The sequence below is a fragment of the Caretta caretta genome, chromosome 1 (assembly GCF_965140235.1).
Source record: "Caretta caretta isolate rCarCar2 chromosome 1, rCarCar1.hap1, whole genome shotgun sequence".
NCBI classification, from domain to species: domain Eukaryota; kingdom Metazoa; phylum Chordata; order Testudines; family Cheloniidae; genus Caretta; species Caretta caretta.
In genome coordinates, this window is record NC_134206.1 from 415,154 (window position 1) to 430,586 (window position 15,433).

The following is a 15,433-nucleotide window of genomic DNA, read 5'->3' on the forward strand; positions in this document are numbered from 1 at the left end:
CATGGCAGAGGGGCATTGCTGGCACATGATGGCATATATCACATTGGTGGATGTGCAGGTGAACGAGCCTCTGATAGTGTGGCTGATGTTATTAGGCCCTGTGATGGTGTCCCCTGAATAGATATGTGGGCACAATTGGCAACGGGCTTTGTTGCAAGGATAAGTTCCTGGGTTAGTGGTTCTGTTGTGTGGTATGTGGTTGTTGGTGAGTATTTGCTTCAGGTTGCGGGGCTGTCTGTAGGCAAGGACTGGCCTGTCTCCCAAGACTTGTGAGAGTGTTGGGTCATCCTTTAGGATAGGTTGTAGATCCTTAATAATGCGTTGGAGGGGTTTTAGTTGGGGGCTGAAGGTGACCGCTAGTGGCGTTCTGTTATTTTCTTTGTTAGGCCTGTCCTGTAGTAGGTAACTTCTGGGAACTCTTCTGGCTCTATCAATCTGTTTCTTTACTTCTGCAGGTGGGTATTGTAGTTGTAAGAAAGCTTGACAGAGATCTTGTAGGTGTTTGTCTCTGTCTGAGGGGTTGGAGCAAATGCGGTTGTATCGCAGAGCTTGGCTGTAGACGATGGATCGTGTGGTGTGGTCAGGGTGAAAGCTGGAGGCATGCAGGTAGGAATAGCGGTCAGTAGGTTTCCGGTATAGGGTGGTGTTTATGTGGCCATTGTTTATTAGCACTGTAGTGTCCAGGAAGTGGATCTCTTGTGTGGACTGGACCAGGCTGAGGTTGGTGGTGGGATGGAAATGGTTGAAATCATGGTGGAATTCCTCAAGGGCTTCTTTTCCATGGGTCCAGATGATGAAGATGTCATCAATATAGCGCAAGTAGAGTAGGGGCTTTAGGGGACGAGAGCTGAGGAAGCGTTGTTCTAAATCAGCCATAAAAATGTTGGCATACTGTGGGGCCATGCGGGTACCCATAGCAGTGCCGCTGATCAGAAGGTATACATTGTCCCCAAATGTGAAATAGTTATGGGTAAGGACAAAGTCACAAAGTTCAGCCACCAGGTTAGCCGTGACATTATCGGGGATAGTGTTCTTGACGGCTTGTAGTCCATCTTTGTGTGGAATGTTGGTGTAGAGGGCTTCTACATCCATAGTGGCCAGGATGGTGTTATCAGGAAGATCACTGATGGATTGAAGTTTCCTCAGGAAGTCAGTGGTGTCTCGAAGGTAGCTGGGAGTGCTGGTAGCGTAGGGCCTGAGGAGGGAGTCTACATAGCCAGACAATCCTGCTGTCAGGGTGCCAATGCCTGAGATGATGGGGTGCCCAGGATTTCCAGGTTTATGGATCTTGGGTAGTAAATAGAATATCCCAGGTCGGGGTTCCAGGGGTGTGTCTGTGCGGATTTGATCTTGTGCTTTTTCAGGAAGTTTCTTGAGCAAATGCTGTAGTTGCTTTTGGTAACTCTCAGTGGGATCATAGGGTAATGGCTTGTAGAAACTCGTGTTGAAGAGCTGCCGAGCAGCCTCTTATTCATATTCCGACCTATTCATGATGACAACAGCACCTCCTTTGTCAGCCTTTTTGATTATGATGTCAGAGTTGTTTCTGAGGCTGTGGATGGCATTGCGTTCCGCATGGCTGAGGTTATGGGGCAAGTGATGCTGCTTTTCCACAATTTCAGCCCGTGCACGTCGGCGGAAGCACTCTATGTAGAAGTCCAGTCTGCTGTTTCGACCTTCAGGAGGAGTCCATCTAGAATCCCTCTTTCTGTAGTGTTGGTAGGGAGACCTCTGTGGATTAGTATGTTGTTCAGAGGTATTTTGGAAATATTCCTTGAGTCGGAGACGTCGAAAATAGGATTCTAGGTCACCACAGAACTGTATCATGTTCGTGGGGGTGGAGGGGCAGAAGGAGAGGCCCCGAGATAGAACAGCTGCTTCTGCTGGGCTGAGAGTATAGTTGGAGAGGTTAACAATATTGCTAGGTGGGTTGAGGGAACCATTGCTGTGGCCCCTTGTAGCATGTAGTAGTTTAGAAAGTTTAGTGTCCTTTTTCTTTTGTAGAGAAGCAAAGTGTGCGTTGTAAATGGCTTGTCTAGTTTTAGTAAAATCCAGCCACGAGGAAGTTTGTGTGGAAGGTTGGTTTTTTTATGAGAGTATCCATTTTTGAGAGCTCATTCTTAATCTTTCCCTGTTTGCTGTAGAGGATCTTGATCAGGTGATTCTGCAGTTTCTTTGAGAGCGTGTGGCACAAGCTGTCAGCATAGTCTGTGTGGTATGTAGATTGTAATGGATTTTTTACCTTCAGTCCTTTTGGTACGATGTCCATCTGTTTGCATTTGGAAAGGAAGATGATGTCTGTCTGTATCTGTACAAGTTTTTTCATGCAGTTGATAGATTTCCACTCCATACGGCTAAATGCAGTGCCTTGCATAATGACAGGTTTCAGAGTAACAGCCGTGTTAGTCTGTATTCGCAAAAAGAAAAGGAGTACTTGTAGCACCTTAGAGACTAACCAATTTATTTGAGCATGAGCTTTCGTGAGCTACAGCTCACTTCATCAGATGTATACCGTGGAAACTGCAGCAGACTTTATATACACACAGAGATCATGAAACAATACCTCCTCCCACCCCACTGTCCTGCTGGTAATAGCTTATCTAAAGTGATCATCAGGTGGGCCATTTCCAGCACAAATCCAGGTTTTCTCACCCTCCACCCCCCCACACAAATTCACTCTCTTGCTGGTGCTAGCCCATCCAAAGTGACAACTCTTTACATAATCAAGTCGGGCTATTTCCTGCATAAATCCAGGTTTTCTCACATCCCCCCCACCCCCATACACACACAAACTCACTCTCCTGCTGGTAATAGCTCATCTAAACTGACCACTCTCCAAGTTTAAATCCAAGTTAAACCAGAACATCTGGGGGGGGGGTAGGAAAAAACAAGAGGAAACAGGCTACCTTGCATAATGACTTAGCCACTCCCAGTCTCTATTTAAGCCTAAATTAATAGTATCCAATTTGCAAATGAATTCCAATTCAGCAGTTTCTCGCTGGAGTCTGGATTTGAAGTTTTTTTGTTTTAAGATAGCGACCTTCATGTCTGTGATTGCGTGACCAGAGAGATTGAAGTGTTCTCCGACTGGTTTATGAATGTTATAATTCTTGACATCTGATTTGTGTCCATTTATTCTTTTACGTAGAGACTGTCCAGTTTGACCAATGTACATGGCAGAGGGGCATTGCTGGCACATGATGGCATATATCACATTGGTGGATGTGCAGGTGAACGAGCCTCTGATAGTGTGGCTGATGTTATTAGGCCCTGTGATGGTGTCCCCTGAATAGATATGTGGGCACAATTGGCAACGGGCTTTGTTGCAAGGATAAGTTCCTGGGTTAGTGGTTCTGTTGTGTGGTATGTGGTGATACAGTTATGCCTTTCACCCACCAGGGGCTGCTGTGGCACCAGAAGAGAGGGCAGCCGGATCACCAGCCATAGCAGCCAGCTGCAGAGAAGGAAGAGAAGAGGCTGCGTTCATAGAATCACAGACTATCAGGGTTGGAAGGGACCTCAGGAGGTCATCTAGTCCAACCCCCTGCTCAAAGCAGGACCCATCCCCAATTTTTGCCCCAGATCCCAAATGGCCCCCTCAAGGATTGAACTCACAACCCTGGGTTTAGCAGGCCAATGCTCAAACCACTGAGCTATCCCTCCCCCCATGTGCCCTGCCTGTGGGGCCAGGGGAGGAGACATGGGATATGGGGCGGGGGGGGGGGGACAGAGCAGGACACATGGGGCTACTGGGGGGGTCACAGACTGAGGTTCAGAAGGGCTAGTGGAGGGGACAGAGTGGGGAGGGAGCTGAATGGGAGTGGAGGTGAAGTGCCACATGGGGAAGGCGCATGCATGGTCACTTTGGGATGGGCTGGCTAACTGAGGGAGTGCAGGGCCACATGGGGACAAGGGGCGGTGGGTGCATGGGGACAGCTGAGTGGGGGTGCAGAGACACATGGGATGGGGGGTGTGGGATACAGGTCGACATTGGGATAGGGGCAGACTGATTGGGAGAGGCTAGGGGTCAGCCAGGGTCTTCCATACTTCTCCCACCCACAACCAACAACCCTCCAGGTTCACATCCAGGCTCCTTCCCAGCAATTTACTTCCCTCTCCCTCAGCAACTCAGTTACCCCGATTCCCCAAGCCTTTGCATTGCTTCTGAGTGGGGCGGGAAATCTGGTTCTGTATTGTAGTTTAAATGAATTATTACTCAGTGTTCTGTATTAATATACCTAGTAAGGAACCTATTTCCCAAAAAACATTTATTTTTTGTTGTCTGTATTGTTACAGACAAACTTGCTGACAGGTATTTTGAAATAAATTACCAAAATAATTGAAACTGGCGCGATGATATGGTGTTATTTTAACCAAATAAAATATATAGAATTTTGCAGAATTTTAAAATATTGTATGCAGAATTTTTAATTTGTTGGAGCAGAATTGCTCTGGGCGTAAAATACCATGCAAGTAAGCGACACACAAAAGGAGCACTTAAAGACAATAAAGTCACTGCGGAGAAACTAAATGAATTCTTTGCTTCAGTCTTCATGGCTGAGGATGTTAGGGAGATTCCCAAACCTCAGCCATCCTTTGTAGGTGACAAATCTGAGGAACTGTCACAGATTGAAGTGTCACCAGAGGAGGTTTTGGAATTAATTGAGAAACTTAACAGTAACAAGTCACCAGATGGCATTCACCCAAGAGTTCTGAAAGAACTTGTGACGATGTGACTCAGCAGGGAGGGGGGAGTGTTGACCTGGGAATGTGCCCTGGGGAGGGGAGACCTGAGAGCCTGTCCCCTGAGCCAGGAGGGGGAGGTGACACCTCTGCCCAGGAATGTGAAGACAGGCTGCAGGAGAGAGCCTGCTGGGGGGGTTTAGTTCCAGTTTGGGGCTGGGTGGAGGAACGCAGGGAACCCCAGGGCTGGGGTCTGAGCTCCCTGCTCCCCCAGAAGGACTTGACTGAGGGGTCCTGGGTGCACCCACAAGCTCTGTTGTGGACTGTGTTCCTGTTGTCCAATAAACCTTCTGTTTTACTGGCTGGCTGAGAGTCTCAGTGAATCCCAGGAAGAGGGGTGCAGGGCCTGGACTCCCCCACACTCCGTGATAGAACTCAAATATGAAATTGCAGAACTATTAATCGTGGTTTGTAACCTGTCCTTTAAATCAGCTACTGTACCCAGTGACTGGAAGATAGCTAATGTAATGCCAATATTTAAGAAGGGCTCTAGAGGTGATCCCGGCAATTACAGACCGGTAAGTCTAACGTCAGTACTGGGCAAATTAGTTGAAACCATAGTAAAGAATAAAATTGTCAGACACATAGAAGAACATAAATTGTTGCGCAAAAGTCAACATGGCTTCTGTAAAGGGAGATCATGTCTTACTAATCTATTAGAGTTCTTTGAGGGGGGTCAACAAACACATGGACAAGGGGGATCCAGTGGACATAGTGTGCTTAGATTTCCAGAAAGCCTTTGACAAGGACCCTCACCAAAGGCTCTTATGTAAATTAAGTTGTCATGGGATAAGAGGGAAGATCATTTCATGGATTGAGAACTGGATAAAAGACAGGGAACAAAGAGTTGGAATAAATGGTAAATTTTCAGAATGGAGAAGGGTAACTCGTGGTGTTCTCCAAGGGTCAGTCCGAGGACCGATCCTATTCAACTTATTCATAAATGATCTGGAGAAAGGGGTAAACAGTGAGGTGGCAAAGTTTGCAGATGATACTAAACTGCTCAAGATAGTTAAGTCCAAAGCAGACTGTGAAGAACTTCAAAAAAATCTCACAAAACTAAGTGATTGGGCAACAAAATGGCAAATGAAATTTAATGTGGATAAATGTAAAGTAATGCACATTGGAAAAAATAACCTCAACTATACATACAATATGATGGGGGCTAATTTAGCTACAAATAATCAGGAGAAAGATCTTGGAGTCATCGTGGATAGTTTTCTGAAGACATTTACGCAGAGTGCAGTGGCAGTCAAAAAAGCAAACGGTACGTTCGGAATCATTAAAAAAGGGATAGAGAATAAGACAGAGAATATCTTATTGCCTTTATATAAATCCATGGTACGCCCACATCTTGAATACTGCATACAGATGTGGTCCCCTCATCTCAAAAAAGATATACTGGCATTAGAAAAGGTTCAGAAAAGGGCAACTAAAATGATTAGGGGTTTGGAACGGGTCCCATATGAGGCGAGATTAAAGAGGCTAGGACTTTTCAGCTTGGAAAAGAGGAGACTAAGGGGGGATATGAGAGAGGTCTATAAAATCATGAGTGGTGTGGAGAAAGTGAATGAGAGAAAGTTATTTACTTGTTCCCATAATATAAGAACTAGGGGCCACCAAATGAAATTAATGGGTAGCAGGTTTAAAACAAATAAAAGGAAGTTCTTCTTCACTCAGTGCACAGTCAACCTGTGGAACTCCTTGCCTGAGGAGGTTGTGAAGGCTAGGGCTATAACAGGTGTCACAAAGTTCCTGCTCTACCTTGGTGGTCTTGCGCTTATTGGCGGATTTGCTCGCCTTGGAGCTTCACGGCAGCCCTCAGCTTGGCCGTTTTTCTGAACCCACAGTCCAGGTTGACTCCTCCTGTGTATGACCAGGAGTTGGGAGGATTTGGGAGGGTTTGGGAGGATTGGGGGTTTGGGAGGATTTTCTCACTCTCAGCTCCTAGTGCCTCTTGCTCCCAGCTCCTCACACGCACACCACAAACTGAAGTGGGCTCCTTTTTAAAACCCAGGTGCCCTGATTAGCCTGCCTTAATTGATTCTAGCAGCTTCTTGATTGGCTGCAGGTGTTCTAATCAGCCTGTCTTAATGGTCTCCCGAAGGTTCCTGATTGTTCTGGAACCTTCCCTGTTCCCTTACCCAGGGAAAAGGGACCTACTTAGCCTAGGGCTAATATATCTGCCTTCTATTACTCTCCTATAGCCATCTGGCCCGACCCTGTCACACAGGGTTTAAAAGAGAACTGGATAAATTCACAGAAGTCTATTAATGGCTATTAGCCAGGTTAAGTCTATTAATGGCTATTAGCCAGGATGGGTAAGGAATGGTGTCCCTAGCCTCTGTTTGTCAGAGGGTGGAGATGGATGGCAAGAGTGAGATCACTAGATCATTACCTGTTAGGTTCACTCTCTCTGGGGCACCTGGCATTGGCCACTGTTGGTAGACAGGATACTGGACTGGATGGACCTTTGGTCTGACCCAGTATGGCCATTCTTATGTTCTTATGTATCACTTTGAATTCCAGGACGTTGATATGAAGCCAAGCCTCTCTTCGAAATCACTGACACTGTACTGCAGTGGTTCCCAAACTGTGGGTTGCGACCCTATAGGGTTGCATCCTCAGCAGATGGGGTCACGGTGATCACTAGTGTATGGAGGGCACCATTTTGCTCCACACAGCGTGACCTTGCATGTATGGTGTGTGTGAGGTCACAAAGCATGAAGGATGCCATTTTGCTCTTCAAAATGGTAACTTCCATGCTGCCTGGTTTCCAGGAGGAAAGAATTCATTAACATGGGCTAGTGCCAGGAACAAGTGTGCGAACCCTGCTGTATTGTAAAGTTGTCAAGATGGGCTCCCCAACCCAGCAATGAAGCAGCGGTCACTACCGACTTTGTGAGAAGCTCTAGGGAGAACAAAACTCCCTTGCAGATCTGATGTGGAGTTCTACACTTTCCAAATCCTTTTACTTGCTTTTATCTGAATCTTTAACTCCAGCTCTGGTAATAAGTTTCAGTTTGGGTTCAGTCTAGATGTGTCTAAGTGCCGTGTGCTTTGGGCAGTGCTGACGAGAGGAGATGCCTGGGAAGAACTGTTTCCCCAGGGCCAGCGAATCAGTATACTCGGCAGGTGGCCAGATGACAAGGGACTGGGCATCTCCTGTAATTAGATGGAGTGTGTAAACTGCTAGGGGGAACGACCGGGGCTTCTGGTAGTCCAGAAGGGGAGCTTGTGTTGCCTGCAGCTGATAGACGCCCTTGTGATGAAGTGGGACTGTTCTTAATGTTCTCTCTGAATACTGTGTGGGTGTCTCGGTTTCCCCTCAGCATTTCTTAAGTCTCTAGGTGGTGGGATCAGGGGGTGTGATTGTTGCAGAGCCCTAGGGGGCCAGTGTGATGGTGTCTGCACAGAGAATGGCCGACACCCTGTTTCCTGGCAACTGATGGCCTGGACCTTTCCCCCCTGCAAGGTGAAAGCTGAAGGGTTGGAGAACAAAGGAATCAGGTGCCCTCCTGGCCCGGGAAAGGGACAAAGCCCAGAGGAGGAGGGGCTGGAGAGAGTTACAGTTTGGGGCTGGCTGTGGACATGGAGTGAAGGGCAGACGGGGTTGTCTGGCTCACTGCCCCCCAAAATGGACCCAGCTGAGGGGTCCTGTTCTCTGCACCTGCAAACTCTGTTTTAGACCATGTTCCTGTCATCTAATAAACCTTCTGTTTTGCTGGCTGGCTGAGAGTCACGTCTGACTGCGGAGTTGGGGGGCAGGACCCTCTGGCTTCCCCAAGACCCCGCCTTGGCGGACTCACTGGGGGAAGTGCACGGAGGGGCAGAGGAGGCTGAATGCTCCGAGGTCAGACCCAGGAAGATGGAAGCCGGGTGAGCTTTGTGTCCTGAAGACAGGCTGCTCACAGAAAGGAGACTTCCCCAGAGTCCTCACTGGCTTCATGGGGAGCAGTTCCAGAGCATCACCCAGGGACTCCGTGACAAGCCCCAACAGATGCTGAAGGGCTGTGTGACCTGGGTGAAGGTCCCATGGATGGGGCCCCTCGCCCTGCCTATGGCCCAGATCCCTGTGCAGACCCAGGAGGGGTCGGGCTGGCTGGTCGTTCGGTTCTCCAGGATATCGGCTGTGAGGTCCTGTTGTGGGGTGACTGTGTCTCTTTGGGACAGGATCCAGGCCCTGCTTCTGTAATGGCCAAGGGTTTGAATTTGAATCCAAGGAACCAGTCAGTGGAGAGGGAAATGGTCAGTGAAAATGCAGATGACTTGGCTGGCAGTGGGGAGGAGCTGCAGGGAGGAGGGCAAGATACCTGCCTGCCTGTAACCAGCCCCCTGGGGCTGGGTGAGACAGAGAGATGCTCCCTGCCCCCCTGCACACGGGAGAGGGGGCTCACACTGGCTCCGATGCTGTAAGGAGAGCAGAGAGCTCGCTGCCTGCCCCCACGGGGACAGCAAGGGCAGCGCTGAGCAAGGGGGGAGCTGAGACCCCAGTTGAGGGGGGGGGACCCACAGGCAGGGCAGTTCGGCTGCCAACCAGGTTTAGCTGGTCCAGAGATACTGCTGGGAAGTGATCCCAGGGCAGGGAAGGAGCGACCAGGGACAGGGCTCAGTGGGGCTGTGACCCCAGGCCCAGCCCACGAGAGAGAGCAGGTCCCACTCCCTCCCCCAGCACCTGAATTCCAGACCGAGCTACGGAAGGATCCCTCCTAGGAGGAGCTGAGGGGACTTGCTGGCCACAGGCTGCAAACCCCCGTGGGGAAGGCTGCAGGGACAGATTCCCGTGGGAGAAGGGATTCCTGTACCGAGAAGGGGCTCCCCCAGGGGAAGTAGAACCGTGGGGGATCAGGAGGCCGCTGGGGGTGCCCCAGAAGTGTCGCCGCCGGCTGTCGTACCTGGCCCACAATGACCCTCTCTCGGGACACCAGGGGATCCAGGCCCCAGGCAGCGGCTGCTGCAGAACCACGACTGACCTGGAGTCTGGGACGCGGCCCAGCGGCACGGCAGGTCCTGCAACCCCGGCCAGAGGGTGGGGAAGGCCGGGATAAGGGAGAAGCTCCCTTGAGACCCCTGCCCAACACAGAGGAACCTTTCCAGAAGGTGACTATGGACATAGTGGGGCCCCTCAGCAAGGTGACCTAGGCAGGGAAGAAATACGTCCTGGGGGTGATGGATCTCGCCACCCGCTACACAGGGGCGGGGGCTCTGTCCTCCACCAAGGCAGACACCAGGGCAGACGCGCTGCTGACCATCTTCAGCAGAGGGGGTGTCCCCAGCAAGGTCCTTACAGACCAGGGGTCCAATGTCCTGTCAGCCTTGCTCTGGGGCTGGTGGGAGAAATGGGGGGTCTGGCCCACCTGGGCCTCTGCAGGTCACCCTCCGTCCCACAGGCTGGTGGAGAGAGTTTATGGGACCCTGGGGTTGATGCTGAGGACTTTTATGAATCAGCATCTGCAGTCTCGAAGCGGGGAGAGATGTGACAAAGTGGGAATGTTCTTAATGTTCTCTCTGAATACTGTGTGGGTGCCTCAGTTTCCCCTAGGCATTTCTTAAGTATCTAGCTGGTGGGATAAGGAGGTGTGATTGTTGCAGCACCCTAAAGGGCCAGTATGATGGTGTCTGCACAGAGGATGGCTGATGCCCTGTCTCCTGGCCACTGATGGCCTGGGCCCCTCCTCTGCAAAGGTGCCAACTGAAGGTGTTAGAGAACAAAGAGATCAGGTGGCCTCCTGGCCCGGGAAAGAGACAAAGGCCAGAGGAGGGGCTGGAGAGTTTCAGTTTGGAGCTGGCTGGGGAAATGGAGGGAGGCCCAGATGGGGCTCTGGGCTCCCTACCCCCACAAGATGGACCTGACTGAGGGGTCCTGTTCTCTGTACCTACAAGTTCATGGTTTTAGATCATGTTCCTGTCATCTAATAAACCTTTTGTTTTACTGGCTGGCTGAGAGTCACGTCTGACTGCGGAGTTGGGGGGCAGGGCCCTCTGGCTTCCCCAGGAGCCCTGCCTGTGTGGACCCACTGTGGGAAGCGCATGATGGGGCAGGGGATGCTGAATGCTCCGAGGTCAGCCCCAGGAAGGTCGAAGTTGTGTGAGCTTCTTGCCCTGGAGACAGTCTGCTCAGAAAGAGGAGGCTCCCCCAGAGTCCTGCCTGGCTTCGTATGGAATAGTTCCAGAGCATCGCCCGGAGACCCCGTGACAGCCCTCATGCTGTAAGCTGGTGGTAGCAATTCACCCAGACAGCATCGTTAACACCAGACAGTGTCATGCTAATAAATACGACTTCGTTTTGCCTTGTGTTTCTCCAGAGGCTCATTGGTAGCACAGCCTCTCCCTGGCATCTGAGCCCAGCTGGAACAGGGTGCTGGTGCCCGAAGGCTCAGTACTGGAGCTGTTGAGGCCAGGTGGCCTGCCCTTGTAGCACAGGGTGACCTCTTGGGGGCCTGGCACACTAACAGAGATCTCCCCGGAGATGGTTGAAAGGCGGGGGCATAGCACAGACCTTGTGAATCCTGTTAACACTGCACTTGCGGCCCCATGCAGAGCCTCAGCCTGGAGCTTGCTGCTCCCTTAACTGAGCCAGCCAGCTCTACATCTGTAACCACAGAGCCAAGATGGCATTCACCTGCCCCATGGGCAGCCTGCCTCCAGCCCCATTCTCTTCCAATCAGGATCTAGGCTCCATTTTACTGGGCCTCACCACGGCCAAGCAGAGGGGGGGGCCAGGAGGGCCATTTGGCCTGGGCCTCAAACTCAAAGGGGGCCTCAAATTTAGATACTTGTTAATTTTTTGGCATTTGATAAGTTTTGCAACTTGTTTTTATGCCCATCCCTATTGGACCAAAATGTGACACACTCTCTCAGCTTAGAACTGCAATTTTAAGCAAATAAGAGCTGTGATTTGGTAAAAGACAGAATTTTTTTGTTAAGTGATATAGATTTTGTCATATTAAAGAGTTCAAAATGTTCACAAATATTAATAAAAATATATTGGTTCTGATGGCACAAGATTAGACCGTGATGAACGTGTTCTCTCAGATCAGCTGATTACATAAATAAACCACTACTAGTGGCTGGTGCTGGATCAAGTGCGTGCTGAAAGGTACAGAATTGTTACATTTTAGTATCTTTACAGTTTTATGTCTAGTTGACTAAGGTATTATTTGTGTGTGAGAATTCTTCATTATTATCTTCATATGGTAGCTAAAAGAGGTGACTGGTTGGGCTGGTTGAGCCCTAGCTTGGTAGCTTGGCCATCATCATGACTTTCGTAGTCCGTAGGCCCGGATTCAAGGTGAAAATTTGTGAGGACAGTCTTGTACAGTAAGTTTCGTGAGGACACACATTTGAAATGTTTGGACATTATCCCTCTGTCTGTATCCGTGTCTGTGTTTACTATATATACGTCATCCCTTTGTCTTCAGATCAGCCTATTATATTATACCTTGTGTGCTTGAGTTTTGATTCAGTGATAAGAATAATAACCTGACTGTTTCATTTTGTGTTCTTAATTAGTATTCCTTCATTTTCAGCATTTGTGTATCATTCAGCATTTGTGTACGTTTACAGTAGAAGATTTCAAGTTTAGATAAGCTATTTATTTACAGCAGAATATTTCAAGTGTGGATAGGCTCCATATTGACCAGATAGATCACTATGAAGAGGAGATTTGAAAGTGGTGCAAGGAAGAGATGACGAAAACAACTGAGTGAAGCAGCAGCTAAGAGCTCAAAGCCAATAACTTCATTTCTCAAACCACTGGAAAACACACCTTACCCAACAAACAATGCTACAGATAATGAAAACTCCGCAACTGCAACAGGTGATATTTCAGTGCCAATACCTGAACATGAGGACAGTAGTCAAGAAGGAGATGTGCCAACAGTAACAGATGCAGGAGAAGATACTGTGTACGATTAAGAAACTCAACAGCAACAGGAAGATGTAGATCTTACGCAGTAAGAGCAATTCATGAGTACTACAGGTTTGACTATGACTGACATTGGAATTATTGACAAGAGCAATGCTGCCCAAATACAATCTTTTCTTCAAATTAGTTGTTTTGAAATTCCAAGTAACATTCCATGAGATGCTGTTAATCATGCTTTCCCTACTCATCTGCTGACAAAAACTCTTCCAAGTGGTGAGACCTGCACAAGAGACTGGTTATGCTGGAGTACGGAAAAACAATCTCTGTACCGTGCACCCTGCTTCATTTTGAACAAAAGTGCTGCAAATGCATCAGGTCTCTCTGACCAATCAGGATGGCACATCAACAGGGGTTGGAGGAAGTTGAAAGACTGAATACCATCCCGTGAGAGTTCACCGTCACACAAAGAACACTATGTTGCATGGAAATCAGCCAGTAGGGCAGCATTAGCTGAAAGTTCAGTTGAGAATTTACTCTTGACTGAACTCTGTACAGAAACTAACAACTGGAAAAAACTTCTTGAGCGCATCCTGAATGTCATCCTTTTTCTTTTTGACTGGGGATTGGCTTTCTTTGGTTCTAGTCAATGTACTGGTGATCGTGCAAATGGAAACTTTCTAGGCATAGTGGAGCTCCTCAGCAAATATGACCCACTTTTATCAGAGTATGTTAAATGTATTTGAGAATCGCAAGAGAATCAAAAGCACATACAAGTCCATTATCTCGCCACATGCATACAAAACGGGTTTATTGAGCTATGTGGGTCATTCGTACAAACAACAATTCTTGATGAGATTCAAAATGCCAAGTATTTTTCAATCATTGTTGATGCCACTCCAGATTGTTCTCACAGGGAACAGACTACTATGGTTATTTGATACGTTAAGATTGTAGACAGCTCAAAATTTTGAATTGAAGAAAGGTTTATTTTGTTTGATAATTTCATGAGAAAAACTGGGAAAGAAATTGCTGCTCAAGTACTAGTAATTCTAGAAGGTTTTAAGTGAGATTTTCAAGTCTGCATTGGTCGAGCCATGACAATGGATCCAATATGGCCGGGAAGTACAAAGGTGGACAAGCAGTTCTGCTTGAGCATAATTCAAACTGTATTTTCTCCAGCTGTGGAAACCACACACTGAACCTGGTAGGTGTTGACTGTGCTGAATCATGCAAGGAGGCAATTACTTCCTCTGGAACTGTTCAGCAAATGTACAATCTCTTCAGTAGCAGCCCACAAAGGTGGGAAATTCTGAAGCAATCTCTTCCTGTTTCACTGCAGGGGATGTCCAGAACTAGATGGTCTGCACGGATTGATGGGGTTCAACCAGTTGTGCAGCATTTGAATTCAGTGAGAAAGGCTTTAGATGAGCCTGAAGCTCTCAGTCTCACTGCACAGGCTCGAACTGAACTTCAGTCTGTTCAGAGGCACATGTCCAAATTTGAATCCATTCTGACACCATCTTTGTGGATGAAGCTACTTTCAATGATCCATCAAACTAATCTGGGAATTGAAGCACGCAATGCTACCCTTGATGTTGAGAGGTTTCCAAACCCTTGCACTTGCTTTTATCTGAAGCGTTTTCTCTCAATAAACTCCAGTCTGGTGTTCCCATAAGCCTGTCCAGTGCCTTGTGCTGAGGAGCCTGGGGACTGAGGTGGAACCAGGGAGCTGGGGTGTACTGTTTCCATGGCAGCAGCTGGGTGTACATTGCCGGGGTGCAGAAAGCATGGGAATATAAATCCAGGACTGGGTTAAAATCATGCTTGGTAAAAATCAGATGAGGTGGAACTGGATATTAATCAATTAAAATTGGTGTGCTGGATATTAGGCTTGATTGGTGGACAAAATAATGAGGGGCTGGCTATTCCGCCATCACCGCCTTTTGGGGTCCTTAGAGAAAGAGACTTTGGCGGAGGGGGAGAACAGATGGAGGCTATTGGAGCAAACATCACCAGCATCAGCTGTGCCCACCATCTCCTGTGACCCAGGGCCTTCTCTCCTATGCCTGAGGGACATCCTTACCAACCTGGGCTAGAAAGGACGCAGACACTTCCTCCCCCACCAGCTTCAGCTGAATCCTGGTCACCACCTGAGCTGAAATGGGCTTGGACTGTAACAGCAGCTGCAGCTCCAACCCCTCTCAGCTCACGTCCTTGCCTTCCCCCAAAAGCAGCATTATCACCATCTCTGATACGTCTGAGGGCATGCCAAACCCAGGGGCTTTCTGCTGAAACTCGCTCAGCTACAGGCAAAGGGGAAGGGAAGCTGTTCAGATGAAAGCCCCATTCACTGCTCTACAGGCAAGGGTCAGCTCTCTCCCATCTCGTCCGTATCGCTACTAAAGGGCTACAAGGATGTTTGCTGGTTTGCTGGCTGTGGTACCAGGCAGGCTGAGGACTCCACCCGCCAGCCCTCACACCTTCTTTAACACTGCTCAGTGCTGGACAGTGACTGGGTTCTGCGAACACCTCTGGCCCACTGACTCTGTCTAAATCAACACAACAGCCCCTCCCGGCACCTGGTAGAAGTCCTCTTGCCCAAGCAGCTGCTTGGCACTCTCCCAGCCAGGCTCCTTGCTGAACATCATGCACAGGGTATCCGTCACCCTCAGGATGGATGCTGGTGGTAACCGGTAGCTCCGCAGCTCCTCAATGTCCTGCACCTGCAGTCCAGCCAGTGCTGCCTTGTACTCAGTATTCATCTGAGGGAAGGGACAGACAAGCTGCACTGGGGCATCCCACATACACCCCTCCCCAGATGGG

At 48.8% G+C, this 15,433-nt stretch overlaps 1 protein-coding gene across 1 annotated transcript in view; it reads right to left on the reverse strand.

The window, feature by feature from the left end:
- Nucleotides 1-15,433, reverse strand: part of DNHD1 (dynein heavy chain domain 1) — a 171,281-nt gene that overhangs the window by 32,777 nt on the left and 123,071 nt on the right. The window contains exon 30 of the mRNA XM_075125455.1: nt 15,190-15,372. Within this exon, the coding sequence (XP_074981556.1) occupies nt 15,190-15,372 (183 nt within the window). The remainder of the gene's footprint in view (nt 1-15,189; nt 15,373-15,433) is intronic.